The 24,391-nt window shown below is 44.8% G+C and overlaps 1 protein-coding gene across 9 annotated transcripts in view; it reads right to left on the bottom strand.

Annotated features, from left to right (window-relative positions):
* Positions 1–24,335, bottom strand: part of TGFBRAP1 (transforming growth factor beta receptor associated protein 1) — a 69,475-nt gene extending 45,140 nt beyond the window's left edge. For 2 of the 9 annotated variants that reach the window (XM_042931867.1, XM_042931868.1), the window contains exons 1-2: positions 23,918–24,057; positions 17,680–17,745 (exon numbers count right to left, since the gene is read on the bottom strand). Coding sequence is in view for 1 of the 9 variants with exons in the window: in XM_042931864.1 (XP_042787798.1) it covers positions 22,139–22,231; positions 23,965–24,052 (181 nt within the window). In the remaining 8 variants the exon portion in view is untranslated. Of the gene's footprint in view, positions 1–15,782; positions 16,133–17,181; positions 17,256–17,679; positions 17,746–22,138; positions 22,232–23,838 lie in introns of those variants that run through there. The other 7 variants (XM_042931872.1, XM_042931873.1, XM_042931864.1 and 4 more) reach the window with 6 other exon arrangements.
* Positions 24,336–24,391: the final 56 nt, after the last annotated feature.

The raw sequence follows: 24,391 nt of genomic DNA, 5'->3' as shown, positions 1-24,391 counted from the left end.
GCCCCTCCCCCGCTCCCATGCTGTCTCTATCTCTCAAAAGTAAACATAGAAATAAATAAATAAACAAACAAATAAATAAATAAAATGGCAAGATAGAGCGATTCTACTGTTGAAACTGTGAATTGTACCTTTCCCTTTGCAGAAGGAATGGGAAACAGGCCTCGGGCACTCAGAAGCAAGTTCCTCGATGTAACTCTTTAAAGGTGTACTGTCCATACATAATTCTAGCCTGTCTTCACTTCACACACGGGATAAACTAAACACATCTGCGGTGAAGAATACAGGAAAACAAACACACACCTCATATTTAGTCTAACTACTGGGTGGGCAGAGAAGGAGGCAGGGGAGAGGCAGAGCTATAAGAAAAGCATCTGGTTTATTAAAAAGTCACGGTTTTACAGTATTGAAGAAATGCAATAGTGTTTCACTACCTGGTAACCACAGCTCCTCAAGTCTTGCTAAAGTTCCCTACAACAGGCCTTTAAAAAACATTAAATGTAGTTTCTAAGAAGCAGGAGACTGATGTCAGCATCATGGTGGCTAAGATGTTCCTCCTTTCAGCCCCTCTTTCGGTAACAAATTAGACGTCCATGCACAAAGGCCCCTTGGTGGGTGTTGGGATCTAGCGCCACCCACTAAGGGCCCAGGGAAGTCTCACCCACTTGCGCATCCAGCAACAGGCAGCCAGAACCCAGCACGGGCTGCGGAATCAGTGGCACCACCAAACCCACCGAGGCCCCCCTCGCTGTGACCGGGGAGAAACCTGCAGAATGCCCACCCGGGCGGATCGGCACACGAGAGAGAATGTGCAGAGGGCCAGCCTTCCCAAGGGGAGATTCCAGCAGGCCGCAGGAGCAGGCCGGACACTAAACAGTCTGAGCTCGGTCACAGCAGAGGCAGCCTCTAAGAGAAACTTTCCCAGGGCTGCGCCCCGCCACGGAATCAGGGGGCTGATCTATCAGGCGGGGGCAACCTCTGCCTCGGAGGGGGGCGGACAGTGGTGCATGAGTGCCCAGCTCCCCAGCTGTGCGAGATGCGGCTCACCACTGCTCTCCAGCAGGACCCATAGTACTGAGGCTGGATGTCCATGACTGCGGGGAGGAAGGGGAAGAGGAGAGAGGCGGATGGGAATTTCAAAGAGCGTTAATGGTATCGTGTGCAGCAGGAAGTCCAGCGGGGCCCTGTGGGAGTGCCACATCCGGGGATCTCACTAGTGTGTCTCCAGGCGCCCCCGCCCCCCCCCCCATGCCTGCGCACTTGACCCACACCTCCTCCCACCAAGCAGCGGCTCTGTGCGTGCCTCCACATGCAGCACCAGGGAAAGCTCAGTAGACAGAGCCGCTCAGACGGACCACAGGGCTGCCTGTGGGCCAGGGAGAAACCACAAGCGAGCTACAGTGCCTCCTTCGGGGAAAACGAAGGAGAAGTTTCCAGTAGCCGGCAGGTGGGACTGTAAGAACCAAAGACACAAAAGCTTAAGAGTCCTGCCACAAGAGGGAGCAGGAAGAGCAGAGCGGAAATCTGCGCGCACACGGAGAGGAAACCCACTTAACACTGACATCTATGGTGCACAGAATGCCCCATCTCCAGGCAACTCGCACAGATTTAAGAAGCTGTCCGCTGCCACAAATGTGAACGCAGCAAGGCCAAGCGACAGCGAACGTAACAAACCAGGAAAACACGCCATGACGGAATAACCACCCTCCAAACTGAGTTCAAAGGCACGAAATTTGTGAGCCAGCTGATAAAAAATTCAAAGTAGCTGTTCTGAAGACACTCAGTGAGCTACAAAGGAAACTCAGGAAGACAATTCAATGAAACTTTGGGAAAACATAGGATCAAAATGAGATTTTTACCAGAGAAGGAAATCATTAAAAAAGAACCCAATACAAATTCTGCTGCTGAAGAGCTCAGTGAGTAAAATGAAAAATGCAATGGGTGGGTGGGGGGCGGTGTGCCTGGGTGGTTCAGTCGGTTGAGCATCTGACTCTCGGCTCAGGTCATGATCCCAGGGCTGTAGGATTAAGCCCTGCAACTGGCTCTGAGCTGAGCGTGGACCTGCTTAAGATTCTCTCTTTCTCCCTCTGCCCTCTCCCCCACTTGACCACGTGCTTTCTCTCTCTCTCTAAAAAGAAAAATGCAACAGAGCATCTGCAGTAAGGAGGACAGAGGCCAGAAAACATGGGCTAGAGGGTGAGGATTCTCAAACAACCCAGTTAGGGGAAGACAAAGAGGAGAGAATGAAGAGTGAAGAAAGCCTAATCGATCAATAGGATTCCTTCAAAAGAACAAATACTGGAAAACCTGGAGTTTCAGAAGGAGAGAGAGGAAGGAGCACAAAATTATTTAAAGAAATAATAGCTGAGGATTTCCCAAGCCTAGGGAGAGATTGGGACATCCGACGTCACAAAGCAAACAGATCACCCTATTATCTCAATGCAAAAAGACACATTACAAATGAAACTGTCAAAACTTAAGGACGAAAGGAAGAACTCTAAAAGCAGCCATGGGAAAAAACACTGTAACCTTCAAAGGAACCCTGTTAGGCTATCCAGGGATTAATGCAAAAAGACACATTACAAATGAAACTGTCAAAACTTAAGGACGAAAGGAAGGACTCTAAAAGCAGCCAGGGGAAAAAGCACAGTAACCTTCAAAGGAACCCCATTAGGCTATCCAGGGATTTGGGACTTACCCCTCACAGGCCAGGAAAATCTTTCAACTGAGGAATGGACAAAGAAAGTGTGGTGTACGTATATACAATGGAATATTATTCATCCCCGAAAAAGAAAGCAATCCTGCCATTTGTAACAACACAGTTGGATCTAGAGGACATCATGCTAAGTGAGATCACTCAGACAGAGAAAGACAAATACTGCACAATCTCACTTGTATGTGGAATCTAAAAAAGCCAAACTCAGAGAGTTAAACGGTTCTTAGCAGACGCTGGGGGTGGGGGAACTGGGGAGACGTTGTTTAGGGCACAAACTTGGAACTAGGGGATAAATAAGTCCTGGAGAACCAAAGCACAGCTTCCTGATTATCAGCCACACTGTATTATGAACTTCACAGCTGCTGAAACAGAATCACATGGGGGTTTACTGAAAGCTGAGAAAGTAACATTCTAATACTTACAAGTGGTTTATTCCTTTATGCAGCAGGAAGTTTTCTCCATGCTCTAACTCACAGGATAAACTCACTTAAAATAGAAATCATGAAAACATAAACTATAGGCCACGCTTCTCCTTATTATCATTAAGTCCAACTTGCTGGGGTTGAAGTCAGAGAGATTTTAATTCACACTTTATTATGTGATCTCACACTAACTTGAAATTGAAACTTTCTGACAGAATGTCACCTTAAAAGAATGGTTATTAATTGAAAGATCAACTTTTTTTTTTAAGGTTTATTTATTTTTTGAGAGAGAGAGAGAGTACAAGCAGGGGAGGAGCAGAGAGAGGGAGACACAGAATCCGAAGCAGGCTCCAGGCTCTGAGCTGTCAGCACAGGGCCTGAAGCAGGACTCAGACTCACGGACCGTGAGATCATGACCTGAGCCGAAGTCGGACGCTTAACCAACTGAGCCATCATGAAAGATCAACTTTTTCATATTTTTTTCAAAACTACACAGTACAGACCTGGTGAGGGAAAGAGACTTGAAAGTATCAGTACATTCATGGGCAACAGTTTAAATACAGATACCATTATATATGCAACAAACACTTCTCAGTGTACAACAACAGCAAAAAGGCACTCTTCCATTTTCCAGGAGTATCCCCATCTTATTAAGGAAAAAGGACGAGGAAAAGAAGCATGTAACAGTGCAAAGCAATATGTAATGACCAAATGAACAAAATTAAAACATTAGCAATGACTTTCCACCAAACTGAGAGCATACACACGCCACGGGTGACATCAGAATCCAAGCGAGCGTCTTTATAAACACTAGTGGAAAAATACTAATTTTCTTGTGCAGGTGTACACAGAAAATTGTCTTTTATGCTCATGACTGTAGCCCCTGGTGAAGGGCCTTCCTGCTTTAGCATCTTGCCTCGGATTCTTTAGGCTTCTTAAACCTCAGCTCAAAAGTGACAATCCCATTCTTTCTGCTACATACCTAGCTGGGCAGCAGAGACTCATAAGCCTCAGAAATGTTTTCCGTGTTTTTGACTTAAGACCTGTGACAACAGTTAGACAGGCTTCTGGAAGCCCAGGAGAGCTGATTCGGATGAGTTTATATGCGATGCAAGAGCACCGGCTACGTTCGGCTTTCATGGACACTGCCTGTCCCATAAAGCAAGCACCGTGTCCATATGGCTCTCTTAGCAAGTTCTACCAAACATTTAGGAATCAGATAATACCAATTTTAAATAATAAATCTTCTGGAGAATTAAAAAAAGGGGGGGGGGGGGTGGAGGGAGCACTTATCCCACTTCATTTTATAAGCCAGTATAAAGTAGAACAGTAATATCCAAACCAGATAAGGACGTGGGAAGAAAGAAAATCCTAATCATTCTCACTTATAAATCAACATGCTAAAGTATTAAATATTAGCACACTGAATACACAGACACACAGTATGAATAAGATGGCATGTGATATTGGCTTAAGGTAATAAAATCTGTTGGTTTAATTCACATTTCCAAAATAAAGGCAAAAAGCATAGAACAAGGAACAAGACTATTACCATCTGTTTGGGGTAGATTACATCCCCCCAAATGTGTTAAAGTCCTAACTCCCATTACTTGCAAACAGGACCTTATGTGGAAACAGGGTCCTTGCAGATGATCAAGTTAAGATGAGGTCATTAGGGTGAGCCCTAATACAATGTGACAGGCGTCATTATAAACAGGAAATCTGGACGCAAAACGGACACACATAGCGGAAAGACACGTGAAAACACAGGGAGAAGGTGGCCACGTATAAGCCCAGGGACGCCTGGAGCTACCAGAAACAGGCGAAAGGGCCTGCAGCATAGTGTGTCTCAGAGCCCTCAGACACCAGGACCTCAGACTTCTGCCTTCCAGAACTGTGAGGCAATAAATGTGTGTTGTTTATTTTTTTTTATTTTTTTTAATGTTTACTTATTTTTGACAGAGAGAGAGAGAGAGAGAGAGAGAGAGAGAGAGAGACAAAGTGCGAGCAGGGGAGGGACAGAGAGGGAGACACAGAATCCGACGCAGGCTCCAGGCTGTGAGCTGTCGGCACGGAGCCCGATGTGGGGCTCAAACCCACAAACTGTGAGATCATGACCTGATGCGAAGTCAGACACTCAACCAACTGAGCCACTCAGGTGCCCCTAATGTATGTTGTTTAAGCCACCCAGTCTATGGTCCTTGGTTACGACAGGCCCAGCAAACTAATGCACCATCTCTACTCAACACTGTGCATGGAGTCTTTGCCAGTTAAAAAGGAACAATTATAAAAAACTGAAAACAAAGACACAACACTATAAATATTTATAGATGCTATCATTGTTTACATGGAAACTCACAAATCTATTAGAATTACTAAAATTTTAGAAATGTCCTTTATATATATTATATATAATATATAATGGAATGTTATTAGTGAGCTGTAAGAAATGCTATCTTGCCATTTGTGACAATAAGGATGGACCTAGAGGGTATTATGCTTAGTGAAATAAGTCAGACAGAGAAAGACGAATACCATGTGATTTCACTTACATGTGGAACCAGAGAACAAAAGCAACCCTCCCCCAAACACAAAACACAGAGACAGAACCGTGAAACAAACTGGTGGTTGCTAGAGGGAAGGGGATTGGGGGGGATGGGCGAAAAAGGTGATGAGGATTAAGAGGTACAAACTTCCATTTACAAAATACATTAGTCAAGGGATGAAAAAGTACAGCACAGGGAATATAGCCAATAATATTGTAATAACGTTGCATGGTGACAGATGGTGACCACACTTGTCATGGTGAGCACTGAGCAATGTACCGAATTACAGAATTGTGAAATCATTATGTTGCACACCTAAACCTAATATAATATTGTGTGTCAATATACTTCAATAAAAAAAAAACAAACAAAATGGTGCCATCACTTTGAAATCAGGTGAGTTTTTTATAAAGTTAAACATGCATTTATCCTGTTACTCCACAATATTACTCTGAAGGTTTCCAGTTCTCTTGAGGATCTATCAGTATCTGCAAAAAGACTTTTATGAGAATGTGCATAGTAGCTTTATTCATAATAGCACCAAACAGGAAACAACCCAGTTTCACCCATTTGTACCCATTTCTATGTGGGGTGTTCACACAACTTGGAAGTAAAAAGGAATAAACAACTGCTAGGTAACAACACAAATGAAACAAAAAAGTATACACATACTGTATGTTTTCATTTATATGAAGTTCAGAAGTAGGCAAAACTCATCTCTAGCAACAGAAATCAGAACAGTGTTTACCTTGGAGAGAAAGGGGTGACCAAATGAAAAGGGACACAAGGAAACTTTCCGGGGTGACAGAAATACTCAAGATGTTGTCTGGGGCATCGGTTACACAGGTATATACATTTGTTAAAATTCACTGAGCTGTACGCTTAGGGTCTGTGTATGCAATTCCAGTAAAAATTCTCACAGGTGTGTGTGTGTGTGTGTGTGTGTGTGTGTGTGTGTGTGTGTGTGTAACTCAAAAAGCAGATTATAAAATTCATACGGCAGAGGAAGGGCAAAAAAAAGCAAGACACTTCTGGAAAAGATAAGTAAGGAGACCTGACTCAACAGACAAAATGTAATGTAAAGCTAGATAACAGGGTACTGGTATGAGGCAAACCTAAGAGAACAAGTCTGGGTGCCAGAAACTGACGTGCGCATACGGAACCATGAACTATGACAAGAGAGGCACTGTATATCATGGGGTGTATATAGAGTCTATACGTGTTCAGTGATCAGTGCAGGATAGCTGGATATCCACAAAGAAGGGAAAAAAAAAAAAACAACTAGATTCCTATTGTATGCCATGTATTGAAATTATTCCAGATGGATTAAGATACTTAGGTATAGATCTTTAAAACTTTGAGAGGTAAATATGGAAAACAATATGTTTCTGATCTTGGGGTAGGGAAGAATTTCTAAAATAAGATCTAAAAAGGGGCGGCTGGGCTGCTCAGTCAGTTAAGCGACTGACTTCCACTCAGGTCATGATTTCGCAGTTCATTGATTTCAAGCCCCGGGTCAGGCTCTGTGCTGACAGCTCAGAGCCTGGAGCCTGCTTCAGATTCTGGGTCTCCCTCTCTCTCTGCCCCTCCCCTGCTCATACTCTGTCTCTCTCTCTCTCTCAAAAAAAATAATAATAAATAAATATTTTTTAAAAAAGATCTAAAAAAAAGCAGAAACCCCAGGAAAAAAGTTTGTTCGCATTAAAATGTAAAACCTGTGTTCTTCAAAAGACACCCCAAACAAAGTGAGGAATTAAGATGGGAAAAGACCCTGATGTCACATATCTGACAATAAAAGATCCCTGGATGATACAGGGAACTCCTACAGAAAGAAAGTACCAGCAATCTCATAGACGAGTCGGCAAGACACGTGAACAAGCGTTTCACAGAAGAGGAAACATGGTCAACAGACATGAAAGAATGCTCAACCGGATTCATCATCTGGAGTTGCAAGTTATAACTACCATGAGACTTCATTTTATACCCATGAAACTGACAGAACATTTGATATCCGATGACAGCAGCTGCTTGCAAGAACACGGAGCAATCACTCTCTACGTGGCTGGTGGAAGCTTCTAAACTGGCAAGACCATTCTGGCATTATGCAGAAGCCCTTGACATTGGGAGTAAGCCAGGGACTCTACTTTTAGGCATATGCCCTACAGAATTTATGTTTACCACACCATAAGCAAGAACATTGGCTGCAATCTTCTTTGAGAGGGAAGCTGGGAACTACTCACATTCCCTGGACAGGGTGGAATACTCAACAGCTGGACAGCCAGAGGTGCAGCTATCCACAGACATCGATCTCAAGCTCAAGGGCAAGTCGCCGAACACTCTACACTGAATGATAGACAAGGCTCTGTATGACTCAAAAACCTGACCATCCATCTAATAAAATGTTTAGGGTCTCAGCCCTACATAGTCAGACCATAAAGCAACGTAAGGGAATGATAAACACAAATCTAGGGAGGCTGCATGGAAAATAAGGATAGGCTGGGTTTCAAAGGTATTAACGATGTTCTGTTTCTTACGCTGAGGTTGCTTTTATTATTACTCCCTATATCCTAATCCAGACTGTAACTATTTCTTTAAGGTCATTAAATAGTAATTAAATTACATGTGTATACACACACACACACACACACACACACACACACACACACACACACTAAAATTCTGATTGCCTCAAACCAGCTTACTGTGGAAATAGATATAGAACATCAGCTTAATAAATTCGGTAAGATTCACAGCATGCATGTTCCTTGTTTAAAATGGCACCAATGAAAACATTTATCACAGATGTAAGTGGTTTACTTACAGTTTCTCAGTTCATCTAAACCCAGTGCTTACTTTACTGTACCCATATTTACAAAGTTCAATCGAGGGCAACCTATCAGGTATTTTCCACAAATCCCCCTGGATTCTTAGAAGGCAGAGGAAAATACTAACATGTGATGGAATGCCCAAGAAGGTAAATGCCCTGGACAGGGTTGGTATTTGTACCTTCTGGGGTCCCAGCTTCCAAGAGGCCAGCCTCTTACCTTCTGGACCTCTCCCTAGCCTCAGTTTTCATACAAGTACAGTTGACGCTTGAATAACCCAGGTGCTACCCTCCCCCCACGCCAGCACAACCCAAAATCCATGTGGAACTTTTGACTCCCCACAAAACTGAATTACTAGCAGCCTACTGGTGACCGGAAGGAAGGCTTACAGATAACATACTCAGCAGATGAACACATATTTTGTATGGTATATGTGTTATATACTGGACTCTTACAATCAAGTAGGCTAGAGAAAAGAAAATGTTACTAAGAAAATCATAAGGAAGACGAAATAACATTTACACTAGGGCACTGTATTTGTGGGAAACCATCTGAGCGTAAGTGGAACTGTGTAGTTCAAACCTGTGCTTTTCAAGGGTCACCTGTAACTCCACTCTTATTTTTCAACTGGTTGAAGGCTGGTATTACTAACTGCCTCATTCCCCTTTTCTTTTTCTCTGCACTAAGTCTCACCAAGGCCAGGCCTCATTTTAAAAAGTCAAACAGAAAGAATAAGCATGGAACAAAAGCCAGGTTTGAAGCAGATCATCTAGATGTAGAGAGTGGCTTGTAGGTCCCACATTACAAGATTAAATAAAAAAACAAAAACAAAAACAAAACACACATAGAGACCCCTGACCTGAGCCAGAAAGAAATACATTCTGCCACAAGAAGGCCATGACAAAGGGACACTTGCTAAGATGAGATCTTTTCCAGTAATTATTATTCTTGAGCCAAAAGAATGACGCTCTGTTATCTCCGGTCACAGAATGTGCACAGGAGTGCAGCCTCAAGGTGGTGACGGTGTCCTGTGTGTCTACAAAAAAAAAAAAATCTCACATTGGAGGGTGACGTCCACACTTGAAAACGAAGCAAACTCTTGAGTGCGGCTAAATGTGCCCCAAGGAGCCATCACTTTAGAGGGTAAAAACTCAAAAACTCACCAACGTGTATGACAGCCTTTAACAGGAGATGCTTTCCTATGAACAAGCTAAGGATTAATTCTTCATCTACATTTTAAAAAGGACACTCTACCTAAACTCAGATTTGCTATTTTTCTCAATTCATATTAATTTCTTTTGAGTGTCTGATGGTCCATCGTGAGTGAACAGAGATCCAGCGGTCATCCTTATGTTTGGGCCGAAGTCAGGGCAGGTCTGACGTCATACATGAGGAAGGGCAGGGACGTGGATCTCATGCCTAAAACATCACTATACTGTCCTTAAAACACTTCACAGAGTATACCACTGCCTAAAACATGAACTCCAAACTCAGCATAAGATAAGCAGCCCTTAAAAATCCAACTCCAGCCAACCTTTCTGCTCTTATTTATAAAGTTATAGCTATTAACCTCTTCATATTATCCACATTAGTCTCTTGTTTTATTATTATGTAGCTACATTCGGTTCTGAATTCTTGAGTCTGCTAGCTGCTGCGAGTGTCCAAGGTGCTCTACAAACCAACCAGTTGTGAAGAGGGATCCTGAGCCCAAACTACTCTCTGGGTACCTTTCCAAGGGACTGAAACCATTAGTTAGAAAATAGTTATCATTAACTACAGTGGTTTGTTTGAATTTAACAACATAATAATCCGTAAGGTAGAAAACACTGCCTCATTCCCATTGGCCAAATCTAGTCATTTGCACACATGCAAAGAAGTAATACAGGGGTCAAGTTGGTGTCGGACCTGTGCATGGGGGGACTGCAGACTTACCCGCAGCCCTTCACTGGCTGACCACAGGAATTCAGGCATCAGGTCGAAGTGCGCCTGCTTTCCTGAATATCCCTGTGATTTGCAGTATTTCTATAAAAAACAAGAACTTATAAAAAGTTTGTATTTTGCCATTTTAATAAAGGTCTTTCCTTTTACGGGGGGGGGGGGGAATGTTTCTTAAGAAGTTTCTCACTCATCCTAGGTAAACATACTTATTAAAACTGAAGCCATAGGCTATAGCCAATACCTATTACAGGGGAAAAATCTGCGAAAAATAAAAAAAAAAAATCAGCTCTAAAAACCAAACCTACAAGGGAGTTAAGCAAAGCCATCATCCATTCTCACACTCTTGGAGAGGGGGTGGGAGGGAACACAGAGCCTTCCAGGCTTCATCAGCTGTTTTCAGCTCCATGTCAACGGGTCATGACGTTGGTCCCCTGTGGTCAGGAGACACAGTGGAAGTGCAGAGGGCAGAGCTGACAGCACAGCATCGTGGAGGGGAGGAAGGGTCCAGAAGGGAGTGCTCTGCAACACAGCAAAACACTCTGCCTGATTCCTGTGATGTTTCAGGCTGGTCCTGAGGGATATTTCAGGTGGGAAAAGTTAGAAGCCAGTGCAGAGGCCCATTTTCTTGGTCCCAGCCATGGAGGCTGACCTGATGCCTGGACTGGGCCAGCCAGAAACATTAAGAGATGGACTTGGGTGGGTGGAGGGCACGTGCCGGTGCCAGCCCCACTCGGGTCAGCTTGCTACCTAAAGCAGAAAAGTGTGGGCAGTGGCTTGGGACCTGCTGTTCAGTGTCCAGCCTCTGTCTCTGTACCTGGTGGCACTGAACACCAACCCTGACCCGCCCATCCTCCTCCCTCCCACCCCACACTCATCGTGGCCATCAGGCAGAGCAGGTAGGTGGGACTGGACACTCACTTCTCCTCTGGCCTGGAAACGTCTATTTCCTATGTTATGTTCCTGAACGAATGAACAGCGAAGTCACAGACTGAAAAAGTCTCTCTTGGGTGGGAAAAGGCAAATCTTGCTAGCCAAAGTTCTTCCACTGCAAGCTACCTTCAGATGCTTTCTTAGTGCTGAACTGGCAAAATAAAATGTTAATTGAAGTCCCCCACTAAAAATAAAGTGCTAAACACCCCCAATTCCTATGGGCGCTGACAATCGCCTTTAGTCCGCAGACGTAAGACGTTCAATTAAAACACACCGGTGTTTCCAAACTTTAGTTCACACCTGAAAGATGAATGTTGGTAGCCTTGTGGGCCAATCAGCATTCTTCTTGGGATATAAATTGACTCTTACTACAATTGAGATCAAGAAAAATATATGACTTATCTTACTGACCACTCTAGAGTCAGATGAGCTTTGATAGGGCTCAAAAGCTCCTTGACAATGACTTTATTTACTTATTTTTTACTTTTTTAATATAAGTTATTGTCAAGTTAGCTAACAGACAGTGTATACAGTGGGCTCTCGGCTTCAGGAATAGATTCCCATGATTCATTGCTTACGTACAACAATTTTTTAATGAAAAGAAATCTTGACATTTTTGTTTTTTAAACTGCAAATTGGCTCCTCTGACAATCTCCCCCAAATCCTCAAGGAATATAACAGGGTAATCAGGGGACTGTACATGTAGAAGCAAGAGAGGCACGATGGGGACAAAGAAGACATTTCTGTCCTGGCTCACGAGGGACACGGGCAAGGGGAATCGTGTACTGGAGCCTGGGCAGAGTGCGAGGGATCCAGTAAAGTTTCAGCATAGTTTCTCCTGCTGTTTCGGGGGTGGGAGGTGGAAACATGGAGTGCATCCCAACATTAAGTCAAAATGTAATTGAGGCACGTCACCACTGTGGTATTCTACACAAACATCTATCACTGCAACCTAAGTGTGAGACAACACCAACAAGCCCACAGAGGGACAGTCTACAAAATCCCTGACACTTTGAGAGTGTTAAGGTCATAAAAAATGAAGACTGAGACCAAGGAGACACGACAACTAAGTGCAATGTGGGGAAATGGGATCAGAAGCAGGACCATGGAACAGAAAACAGATGTCAGGGGAAAAACTGAACATAAGTAGAGCATGTAGTTTGGTTAATAGCACTGATGTTAACATACCAGTTTTGATCACTGTACCATGGTCACACAAGGTGTTAACAAAAGTGGACGTTGGGGAAGGGTGCATGTGAGATCTGTACTATTTTCTCACTCTTCAGTAAGCCCAGAGTCACCTTCAAAACAGGAAGTTGAAAAGACAAATGTAATCCCAGTTTATTGGTTTATTATCTTGCCTTAATCTAACAGAGAATGAGAGACCTCCAATAATGTCCTTTTTCTAGCAGGAAAGGAGACGCTCAGAATGCTCTTGAGTGTCTGTAACCAAACAGGACCAAAAGGAGCACACAATGGGCAGCACTCCAGCAGAATACCCTGCGTGCCTCAGGTTACTGGGGCGATTTTACCAGCTGTTTTATGCAGTTACTTTTGGAAACGATTTTTCTCAAGTTTGGTGTCCTAGCTTAAAATGACAGGTATGGAATAATACCTACAAATTAAGTTTTGTTTTGGTTTGGTTTTGTCCTGAGAATACATTTCAAAAAGGAGAGTTTTGGACTTTTGCTCATTTGAAGTACTTCTTCCCATAGACAAGTTCAGAACTGGGGTAAATGTGAGCTGATTCCCACTGGGTCCAAAATCTGATATCCTATGAGCTTCAGGAGAAGCAGGCAGGCGAAGGACTCTGATAGAGAACAGTAGGGCTTTGGGTCAGCAGAGCTGGAAAAGAGCAGAAATGTAACCTTCCAATGCCCTCTGTAAGAACTGAGACTCCAGGGCTAACCCAGCGAACAGTGGTAAGGCAAGCCTGATCCAAGGCAGGCATTCTCAGTGTTAATCTGGGGATCCTGAGCTCTCATGGCTTGGGTACCTGTTGACGATCTTAAAACTTCTGGGCCCAATGCGTCCTTGTAAAAATAGGAATTTGGACTGGACTACATACTTATGCTGTACTATTCTCAAGCTCCTCTGGAGGAAGGGTATTAATAACAGTACTGTAGGTGAATACCGTAGGGGAGAGAAGACTTCCAGAATGCGCAATGGGTGCCAGACTGTGTATCAAGTGCTATCTCCATACTCACAAGGAGCCTACAGGCAAGTACTATCGTTATTCCATTCTGCAGGAGAGCAAACAGGCTTAGAAAGGTTAAACGACCATGGAGAGCTGATTCCAACCCAGGCAGTTTGACTCAAGAGCCCACACCCAGAAGCACCGCGCACACAGCCTGCCCAGGGGTAATGACTGCTCCATGTCTGGACTGAGGACGGGCACCTGCTCTACGGCACCCTAAACAACTTTTGTCACAAATAACTGACTCCTACCAAATGGGGTTCAGTCTCAGCACTGCCTTGCTACATTTCAGACACAGATATGATATCTTTACACTTTTCTCCACTAACCTAGTAATCTTAGGAAAACAGGGTATGTGTTCGTGTGACGTAAATTGTTCTTCTGCAACGGCACCCCATGCTGGCCCCTGAATTCTTCACCAAGTTCTCATGGCCATCTGCTGAATGACCCAAACGTGAAATCTGCCAGGAATCAACAGCAAATTTACTGACTTGTGCCACAATGTTTCCTGCTATCAGTCAGGACACTACCTGACAACCATTTCATGTTATCTTTGCACTCATCTGACAGAGATAGCGTAAGACTAGCTATAGCACAGTAAACCTGCTCCAGTGACCCAAAAGTGTACCTGACAAAAGGAGAAACAAACAAAAAAAACAAAAAACACAGCTAAGGTCTAACATCTAACTTGTCACCTTGATATTATCCTGGCACATACCTATATGTAACTATTCATAGTTGGTATCCTTTTCCTTGGCAATACTAATCAAAATTATTTAGATACATGTAAACATAACATACAAAAGTATATACATACATAACTACTTATATATACCACATACACCCACACGCCCTATATGCACATATATGGTATATAGACGTCATACGTGTATATATATACTACAAACATATAGGTATCTATGTATGCAGTTACACACACACACCATTGTGCATACACGTGGTGTGTGTATATATATGTATATATGTATACATCCTACCATCAACAGTTATAACTGAAGGGATTTGGGAGGGGAAGGTGGGGGGAAGAGGACCAGAGTGGGAGTATGGGTCTCAAGGGCATCTCCTTTAGAGCACTTCCTCAATACCTTTAAACAGCCATAAAGAATTACCAAGCGCCTGCTGGAAGCTAGGCAGTTGGTCTCTTTCACATACCTTATTTTCCTGAGTCTTCAATTTACTCAACAGTGGTGGACTATCGAGACTAGATCTTGCTCTCAATTCTGCAACATTTCACAAAATGCTCAATGAGTGTGCCTGTTCTTTTGCACGAAGCACCCAAGCTCGTCTGGGGCAGCCCCAAATTAACTTGTTACTTCTACATTCATTTAGTAGCCACGCATTTTTTAATAAAGAAAAACGGGTCAGGTTTGCCACAGAGGAGATGAGTTGTAAAGTCCCGGCCAAATTATTCCAGCAGTATCCAAACACCTGGCCACCACCAATGATTACTTTAATGTATTTCTAATGAGGACTGGATTCAGACCAAGTTGAAGATGCTTAAGCCAATAAGGAAAATTCGCTCAAGTTTTCTTAAAGGATCACAAATGTTTAATATCAGCGTGAAGAAGCCACAGTAACTCCTTTTTTTTTTCTTTCTCCCTGACTACAAATGCTAGCCGCAAATCAGGCCTAGAAAATGTAGCATTTTTAGAATAGTGAGCTCTGTGCTTTTAAAACTTGTCAACTAGAGGAAGATGCCCTGTTACAAGCTGCTGTGGCTGGAGGGTCAGGTGAGGCTGAAGCAGCCCAGGAGCTCGTGGTGGTTGGACAAGATCCCCGCTGACTGTCAGACCACAGGGCTGCCGTTCATGGTCATGAGTAGAGGAGGAAAGGCAGAGGACTCGAAGGCGAGGGGCACACCTCTCATCTGATTTCTTTGTAAAACGTATCCTGTGATGTGTACAGCAAAACTGGGAATTCAGAACCCACAAGGAGCCTAACCCAGAGTACAATACTCATTGGGTTGACAATTTCTCAGAGCATAAAACCACTGCTTCCCAGAGCTGAGAGACCTACAGCTCCAGATCCTTATTTATATTTCTTAATAATTTATCGAGCACCTACTAAGTGCCAGGCCCTGTGCCAAACGCACATTTTCTTGTCAGAACGCATGCAAGCTTTCCAATATTACCACTATTTTGATTGACGAAATCGAGACACAGAACAACCAGTAAATTGTCCAAGGCTCACAGTTAGGAAGCAGCAGGCGCAGGGCAGCGGCAGCTCCCAGCGGCAGCTCCATACTCATTACCATCATGGAGCAGCTCTGTCCCCATTTCGGAGAGGAACTAGAGCCGGGGAAGGCTAGTTGTAGACAAGTTCCAGGGGATTCTGGTCAGTACTCTTCCTGGTGCCACACATCAAAGAGGCCACTTCAATGACTGCTGAATCTGCCCAGCTAGCAGAAATGGAAGGAAAAAAGCAAAGGAAGCAGCCAGCCAGAAGTTCCTTCCTATCTGACCCCAGCTCTGGGAGCTTCCAGCTGAGCAGCAGAGAGAAGCAAGTCCATCAGGAGGGAGCAGAGGGCACTGGCAGGCCCCTCCACGACCTCCATTCTGGTTCTGACTCGGGATTGGCCAGCTCATACTGCCCTAGGACCCTCCTCACCCACTTCTGTCAGTGTCTTAACGTGTCACTAGAATCACAATGGCAGCTGCCTGCCCTCACTCTGGATGGACAGGTGCCTACCCACAAGCACTTCATCCAGGATTAAATCCTGATGGGACACGTTTTGACCCCAGCGCCCAACACAGTCCATTAGCAATAAAAAGCACTGTAGGAACCCCCATTTCCAGCAGCCAGATAGAATCCCCAGGGCGACTAGCCTGGGGGGCTTTCTCAGGGTCACCCAACAGGCCCTGGACAGAAGGAATGACAGGTGCACACAACTGAAGACCACAGCTTCTGTCTTGAAAGTCGTCCCCATATAACGCACAGGAGGCTGGTGGAGAACCCAACTTCAACCTGCACCTCCAGACAGCAATGGAAAGGAAAACTCCCACAGGGATGGCAGCTTCCAGCACCTGTGGTCTCTTCCCTCCTCCCCGACACACCCCTGCCCAGTCTCCCACTGCAGGGCAAAAATTCAGGCCCGAACGTGACCCGGAATTTGAACTCTCAAATCCCAAGAGCTCCAGGAAACATCTATTAAAGCGACAAAACCATTCCTTACACCGGGTGGCGGGGCTTGGGGCGCAGGGGTGGAGTCCTGGGCTCCTCCCCTCGGAAAACCGAAAGCCTACCCCAAACCCGGGACTGGGTCTTTTTCGATCTGTCCCTACCCCAAACACACGCACACCCCACACCATCCACACCCGTTGACCCCACGCTTGGGCACACCTGCCCCAGCCCACACGCACGTGCACACCTGCTCACCCCAACAAGCCCCCGGCCCCCCAAGCCTGCACACCTGCTCCCCGCACACGCGTGCACACACACACTAACACCCCTCTGCCGGCTCGCGCCCCCCCGCCAGGCACCACCTCGCTGCCCCCCCCCCCCCGCAAGGCCCCTGCCCTCCAGCCCACCCCGCTCCGCGCGCGCCTCGCCGCACCCCGCGCCCGGCCCTGCCGTCTCCCTCCGCACTCACCGGCGCAGCGCCCGTCGGCCTCCGCCGTCCCGCGCAGACCCTGGGGCCTGGGGCCCCGTGCCGCCCGCCGCCCGCTCCCGGCCCGCCGCTCCTGGGCTGGCCCGGCCCCGCCGCCGCCGCCGCTTCCCGTCACGTGGGGCGGCCGCCCGGCGCCGGCAGAGGGCGGGAGCGCGGCCGTCCCCGCGCCGTCCAGCCCGGTCTGCGGCCCCTGCCGCCCATCCGCCCCCGGGCCTGGAGCGACCCGGCTCAGCGCGCGACGCCCACGTGGGACTGCCCCCCTGGGCCCGTTTCTTCCAACCTGCCGGGATCACAACGGCTCCTGCCTCGGGGCGGTGCGCAGGGTCAGAGGAGTTAATTCGTGTAAAGCGCTTAGAACACTGCCTGGCACAGAGCGGGTGCTCCACAAATGCTGGCCCGGGACTGTTGTTAATGTATTTTCTCCTCCCCCACCGGCACGCAGAGCTTCAGGAAAACCCAGGCCTTGCCTGATTTGCTCACCGCTCAATGTCGGACACCGACACGGCGCTGGGCGCTGGGCGGACTGTAGGCTCTCGGGAAATCCTGCTGAATGAATGAATGAAGCAATCAATCAAGGAGTCCTAGGAAAGGCCTGACCACGCTATCATCTGACAAAGTTGGGCTTGAGTTGACTGGCTGGTGGTGTTCCCTGTGGGGCTGAAATGTCCCGTTGGGCCTGCGCTGCCCACCCCGAGCCCACAGCTAATACAGGGCCCCTGGGGCCGAAAAGGAATCCCTAGAGAGAGCAGTATATTTGCATGAGGTATTTATTTTAAAAGGGAGTCCTGGGTCTATTTTACCCAATCTTTTTAGCAAAGTCCATCAGCTCTTCCAGCCACAATGAAGTATCCTGGGGTACCATGAATCCATGAACCTCTCTTTTCAACATATACAATCCAATTTTAAGATGAATAAAGAAGCTCCCTCCAGATTTGTCAGCGTTCAATTATTAGCATATAAAAGGCACATTTTCTCAGTGATTTTCCCCTACTTTAGAACCCACCAGTGACCTGTGGCCTCAGCTTTCTTCTGGCCTCCCAGGGATTGTAAAACAAAGATGTTATCCTGAACCGGGAGGCAAATACTGGATTCTTCTTTTTCAAAGGGGAACAAATGACCTCGCAATAAAGTTAAATGAAGGAAATAAGGAACCATCAAGAAGCAATGTTCTGCGACCTGTCCTTCACCTTTCCCTTGTGAGTTCATGGCCACACACATGCCCCAACCCCAAACAGTGCTTGTTCTGCTCAGTGGTACCCATGTCCAGATGGGGAACGGGTTCCCCAGAAGTGTAGAGCTGTGGCCAGCAAGTGCACTTCAAGGGCAAGCGGTAGTGAAGGGACGGATTCAAGTCTAAGGAGGCCAGCAGCCAGGGGAACCCAGGAGCAGGAAGGCATCAGAGCAAATGCAGCCCAGTCTCATTTTGCCCAGGCCCACGAAGAAAATGTGAGTGGTCGTCAGCTCATCACTGACCCAGCTGGGCCTAGAATTTGTGCTTCTCCATTTTAATCTACCATAGTACAGAGAGCTGCACAAAACTATCTCCTGACTGCACAAAACTATCTCCTGACTGCCAGATACTGGCCTAACAGCAATGATCTCATTTAAGCCTTGCCATATCCTTATAAAGTGGGCACTGTTAATGTCTCCATTTTATAGATGAGTTGCCTGAGGCGAAGAAAACGGAATGATTTGTCCCAAATTCCATGGTAGTAAGAGTAGAGCGGGCCTAAGAACCCAAAATTCAACAACATAGTGAACGTTCGTATATATAAAATTAAATTCTATTGATTGAGCAGTTTATGGAACCCCTATGTTCTGCCTCGATGTAGAAGTGAAAACGTGTATTAACAAAAAAGAGGGGAAAAGGGCAATTCCGAAATAATTATTTCCTTTATGAAAGGTTTACCATAGGATTCTTAAAATGGCAAGCTCCACATGCGCACATTATTCCATCTAATAACATTTGCTCTGGAACTTTCTGAAAAGTCCGTTTCACATATGACAGATACCTGGATATAAATAGCTGTTTCATAAGTATGCAAGTATCTGCATCAGACTAATTCTAAATTCCTCATGTTGCTTTGATTGGTTACACTGAAGAAGAAATATCAAAGTCGTAAGTTTTGCAAAGGAATTATTAACCTCATTTATTAATATTTAGTAAATATCCCTAGGGCCCATACCAAACACGTTAGGCGTATTTCATAGAATATACAAAAGATGAATTCTAACAGATTAATGACGATTAAGAGTTGAATAGATACAACTGACTCCTTTCATAGTTCCCAGCTACTCCCCAAATTTAATATCCCCTATTACACCTCCTCACACTTCCTCTCGGTTCCTTACTTCCTCACTGGCTATAAGCTCCTGAGGGCAACTAATGTGGCTACCATGTTCTTGCTGTGTCTGTCTGCATGTGGGAAGCACTCAACCAATTTTGAAAATTCCTGATGCTCGGGGCTGGGTTCAAGACCCGCCTCAGGCTCTGTGCTGACCGCTCAGAGCCTGGAGCCTGCTTCGGATTCTGTGTCTCCCTCCGTCTCTGCCCCTCCTCCGCTCATGCTCTGTCTCTGTCTCTCTCTCTCTCTCTTAAAAATAAACATTAAAAAAAGTTTTTTTTAATTCCTGATGCTCAATATTAATAAATTACGTTATTTTTAAAAGAGGCTCTTACTGCAAAGATTCTGTCGCTCTCATTTATAAGCAGACTTGCTGCGTACACCTCTCGAATGTTTGGGTATCATTTTAGAAGATGAAGTTAAGCAAAGAAAGGTTACAATAATGATTTTTTTTTAATTTTAGCAGACAGAGCTCACTATACTATGTATCAGCTCATTTAAGGATACATGCACATACATTCATATACCTATAATCTAGATTCAGTACAACAAACTTTTTGAACTATTATTCAAGTCAGCTATTTCTTGAGCAACTCCTATGTGCCAGGTACTATGGTAGAAGCTGCAGGGGATCCTGGAATGAAAAAGGCACAGCCCCCACCCTCAAGCAGCTTAATTTAGTGCGATGGTTTATAAAGTATGGTCGATACTCAACGGTACCCACATCATCTCCAAACCTGCAAATGCAAATTCTTGGGTCCCTACTCCAAAATTCCTAAATCAGAAACTGCAGGACAGGGCCCAGCAAACTGTTTTTCATAAGCTCTCCAGGTCACTCTAATACTCTCTCAATTTTGAGAAACCCTGAGTTAGTAGAACATGTGGAAGAAATACCCATCTAAACAGCCCCTAACGCAAAAAATAATGTGTTCTAGAAGTTGGGTGACAGGAGAGAACCCAAAAATGAAACACTGTTTCAAGGAGCTCATGAAGGGGTGACCTATGAGATGAGTAGTTTAAGTATGCAAACGCATCTTAATTATGATCTGATCGTAAAAGGAATAGAAGTGACAATAAAACTATAGTCATTATTCTTGTGGTACTGAAGGTAGTTACTTGAAATTCAAAGCAAAACTGGGGTTTTAAATACCTACAAAAACACAGGTCAAAATGTGAAGTATTCTTTAAATTGTTACATTCACTTTGAAGCTCCTTAATTTTATTTGTGCTCAAATATATTTTTGACAACTAAAATATTTGGAACATAAGTATCTTATTTCTTTTTTAATGTTTTATTTTTGAAACAGTGCAAGCGTGGGAGGGACAGAGAGAGAGGGACAAAGGATCTGAAGCAGGCTCTGCGCTGACAGCAGGGAGTCCAATGTGGAGCTTGAACTCACAAACCGGGAGATCATGACCTGGGCTGAAGTTGGACGCTCAACCAACTGAGCCACCCAGGTGCCCCTGGAACATAAGTATCTTAAATATTACACTACCAACAAGAAGAGTCAACACCCAAAGTTTTCAGTCCATATTTTGTTCATGACCCATTCATTCAACATTTACTGAGTACCTACTAAGTGCAGGCATCGTGTGTGCTAATGACCAGGTAAGAGATTCAAAGGAAATGTATGGACCTTGTCCCAGAAGAACTCATAACCCAGTGAGGTGATGATGCCAGGCAGGGAAGTGTTTGTTGATTTCCCTCAGTTTGTTCTTGTCAACTATAGGCACCAAGTAAAAATGTTAAAGAATAAAACCCTATGATCTTTGAGTAAAGGGAAAATTCTTATATTACTGAACTTAAAAACTAGTGGCTACTAGTTCACACTCACAGGTAACAGCATAGCAGGAATGAACTTCAGTCTACAAACTCAAATAGGTAACAAATAGAAGTTTTTCTGTAACTGAGCTTTCTTTCTTTTTCAAGCCCTCACTCAGCTGCAGTGACAGTAATCTTACCAACTGAGGCCCTCTCCCTTTCCCAGGGCTGTGTTAATCAGGTTGGGGAATTTCTGAAGTGCCAACAGGGGAAGCAAGAGATGTCAGGTCCTAGCATCACGGGGACTTGGAGATGTTCTTTGTCCACTGGGATATTTGGTTTTCAGTTTTATGGCTTCCGTATTGACAGGCCTGGCTTGAGGGTCAGGGAATGTCTGGGTTTTCTTGTTCTGGGATGAGGCAGAAATCTCTGTGAGGTGGCTCTTCAGCCTGGACATATTGGAAACATCACATCAGAACTTGTCAGAAATGCTAATTCTCCCCTACCCCAACTTCCTACATCAGAGACTCGGATTAAAGCACAGTCACCTGACCACAAATTCTCCGAGGCTCCACTCTCCCAGGCTCTGCCCAGGATGGAGTGTGGCAGGCTTTACCAAATAGTCTCTCCTTCCTTTGGGGAGTGTTAGAATCTCATTCTACTTCCTCCACTCTGAATCTCGATGGTTTTATTTCTGCCCCAGGGGACACCCCCTCTAGAGATTTTTGATTCCGAGGCAACTGGAATTATCTTAACGGATTATTTTTAAAGCAGAGAAGTACTTCTGGGAAATTAGGAAAAACAGAGAGGGAGAGAAAAGAACAGATCTTACCTCCTGCAAAACATTTTTGCTGATTAAAAGCTTGAGGCTTTGGGTTAGGTGATTGGTTCAGCAAACCACAGGGAGAAAGAGCCCAGCAAGAACCTATAATCACATTTTCAGACTCTTAAACTCAATTTTTTCCCCACCTACACCACCATCATGCCACATGCCTCCTTCGCTGACAGTCAATAGGCTACAACAAATCTCCAGGTAGTGGCTACAGAGGAGGCACTTTACAGACTCTAGCTCCAATCTCAGCACAATGTGGGGTGGCCTTAAAATTTCCATTTTACAGGTGAGGACACTGCAGCGGAAAGACATGGAATATCTGTCCTAGGTGAGTGCTGAAGCCAGGCTAGAACCCAAGTCTGAGCCACTCCAAAGCCTTCCCTTGGTCCAATTTGCTAGACTGCCCCATAATTACGGTCGAATACTTTCTAAAAACCAGCTACCAGTTAATGAGTACCCTGCTCTGTGCCAAGTGTGTTATATAATCTGTACTCCTTTGATAATTCTTCACAGATGTTAGCACAGCGTTTGTTTCTGATAAGACTGAGGCTGAGAGACTTGAGTAACTCACCCAACGTCTCGTTTTGCAGCAGAACAAAATCTGAACTAAGTTCTAGTTTTCAAGGCCAGGTTCCTTCCAAGACAACTGCTTTTGCCATTAAAACAATGTGCTTTCCGGTGAAGGAAATGGGGATACCAGTCACACTAATTTCACTATTGTTAGGGAAATGTAGGGGTGCCTGGGTGGCTTAGTCAGTTGAGCCTCCGACTTTGGCTTAGGTCATGATCTCACAGTTCGTGGGTTCGAGCCCCGTGTCGGGCTCTGTGCTGACAGCCCAGAGCCTGGAGCCTGCTTTGGATTCTGTGTCTCCCTCTCTCTCAGCCCGTCCCCTGTTCACGCGCTCTCTCTGTCTCTAAAATAGTTTTTACAAAATATTTTAAAAAAAAGAAATGTATTCAGATTTTGGTTATAAAATACCATGATCCTAATACCATGAAGTTAATGCACTTAACTCCAAATTAGAACATCCAAATGCCTGCCTCAACTCGGGTCTAAACTCTGTTCTATTTTGGGCAAGTCATCTTAAATGTCTTTCATTTAGATCAGCTTCCTCATCACTAATATGAAAGGACTGGGCTAACGTTTAAGTTTCTGCCCAGCTCTGAAATTCAATTTCTAGACGGAAGTATCATATACATAAATGATTAAGAAAAATTGCAAAACAGTTCTCAGCTTTACCTTATCTTTTTAAGCTGGCACCTCATTTATTTCCCAACTTTTTCAAGGTTTATCTTTTAACATCCTCAGATTTGGTCACATTTTATACTGCAATAATTTCCAATAAAATGATACATCATAGAGTATTTAGAATAAGCATTTACAACATGCCTGCAAGTTTAAGTGTTAGATGTGCCTAATGTTTTGGAACATGTATCTCTTCCACAAAAGATGAAAGAAGTAGAAAAGACTTCTTGAATTATCAAGGTTTAGATCATATTTGAACCTGCAACAATCTATTTAAACTAAAACTGTTCCTTCATTGTAGTTACAAGTACAGAGAAACTGTACTTGTCATTTGTGCAGAGCAAATGTATAATAATATACATAAGTGTAGAGAAATTAGTGCAGAGAAAATGTACTTGTCAGTGTTGCTACTTCCTCAATCTCTGATCTTGAGCAAATTACCCTGTTTCCTCACCTGGAAAATAAGCATTCTAGTAATATACACCTCATCGTGCTGTTCTGAGGAGCAAGATTATCCATATAAAATCCAGTACCTGGCACATCGTAAATGTCTAACAAATGTTTAGCTGTTGTCTGTCACCTGCGGTTTCCTTATTTTCATATGCGAGGTCAGCTCGGAGTATTATTATTTCGGTGAATACTTGAGCGCCTACTATGTGGGAGGCCATGCGGTTACAAGGAATTAAAGTCTCTGGCCTTACATCATATTGGAAGAGGATTAGGGGACAAAGAGGTCAAAAAGAAAAACTAAGACAATTTCAGAGGCGACCAGAGCTATACTTTGGGTAACGGACGTCAGGCTGCCTCGCCTCTTTCCCGCGAGACTGCCCTCGGAATCCCTTTGGCCTCTGCCATTGGACGTCACAAGAAGCGCGACCAATCGTGACCCTCTCTGGGAACTTGGTTTTCCCCTCTCTTCTTGCAAGGCGTCAAACGCCAGTCGTCTCCTCTGCGGACGTCCCTTTCGCTCCTACCGCCCCCAGGAGTGTCCCCTCCGCAAGATCTCT

This window comes from Panthera leo, chromosome A3 (genome assembly GCF_018350215.1).
Source record: "Panthera leo isolate Ple1 chromosome A3, P.leo_Ple1_pat1.1, whole genome shotgun sequence".
NCBI lineage: Eukaryota > Metazoa > Chordata > Mammalia > Carnivora > Felidae > Panthera > Panthera leo.
This window is presented reverse-complemented; position numbering and strand designations above follow the sequence as displayed.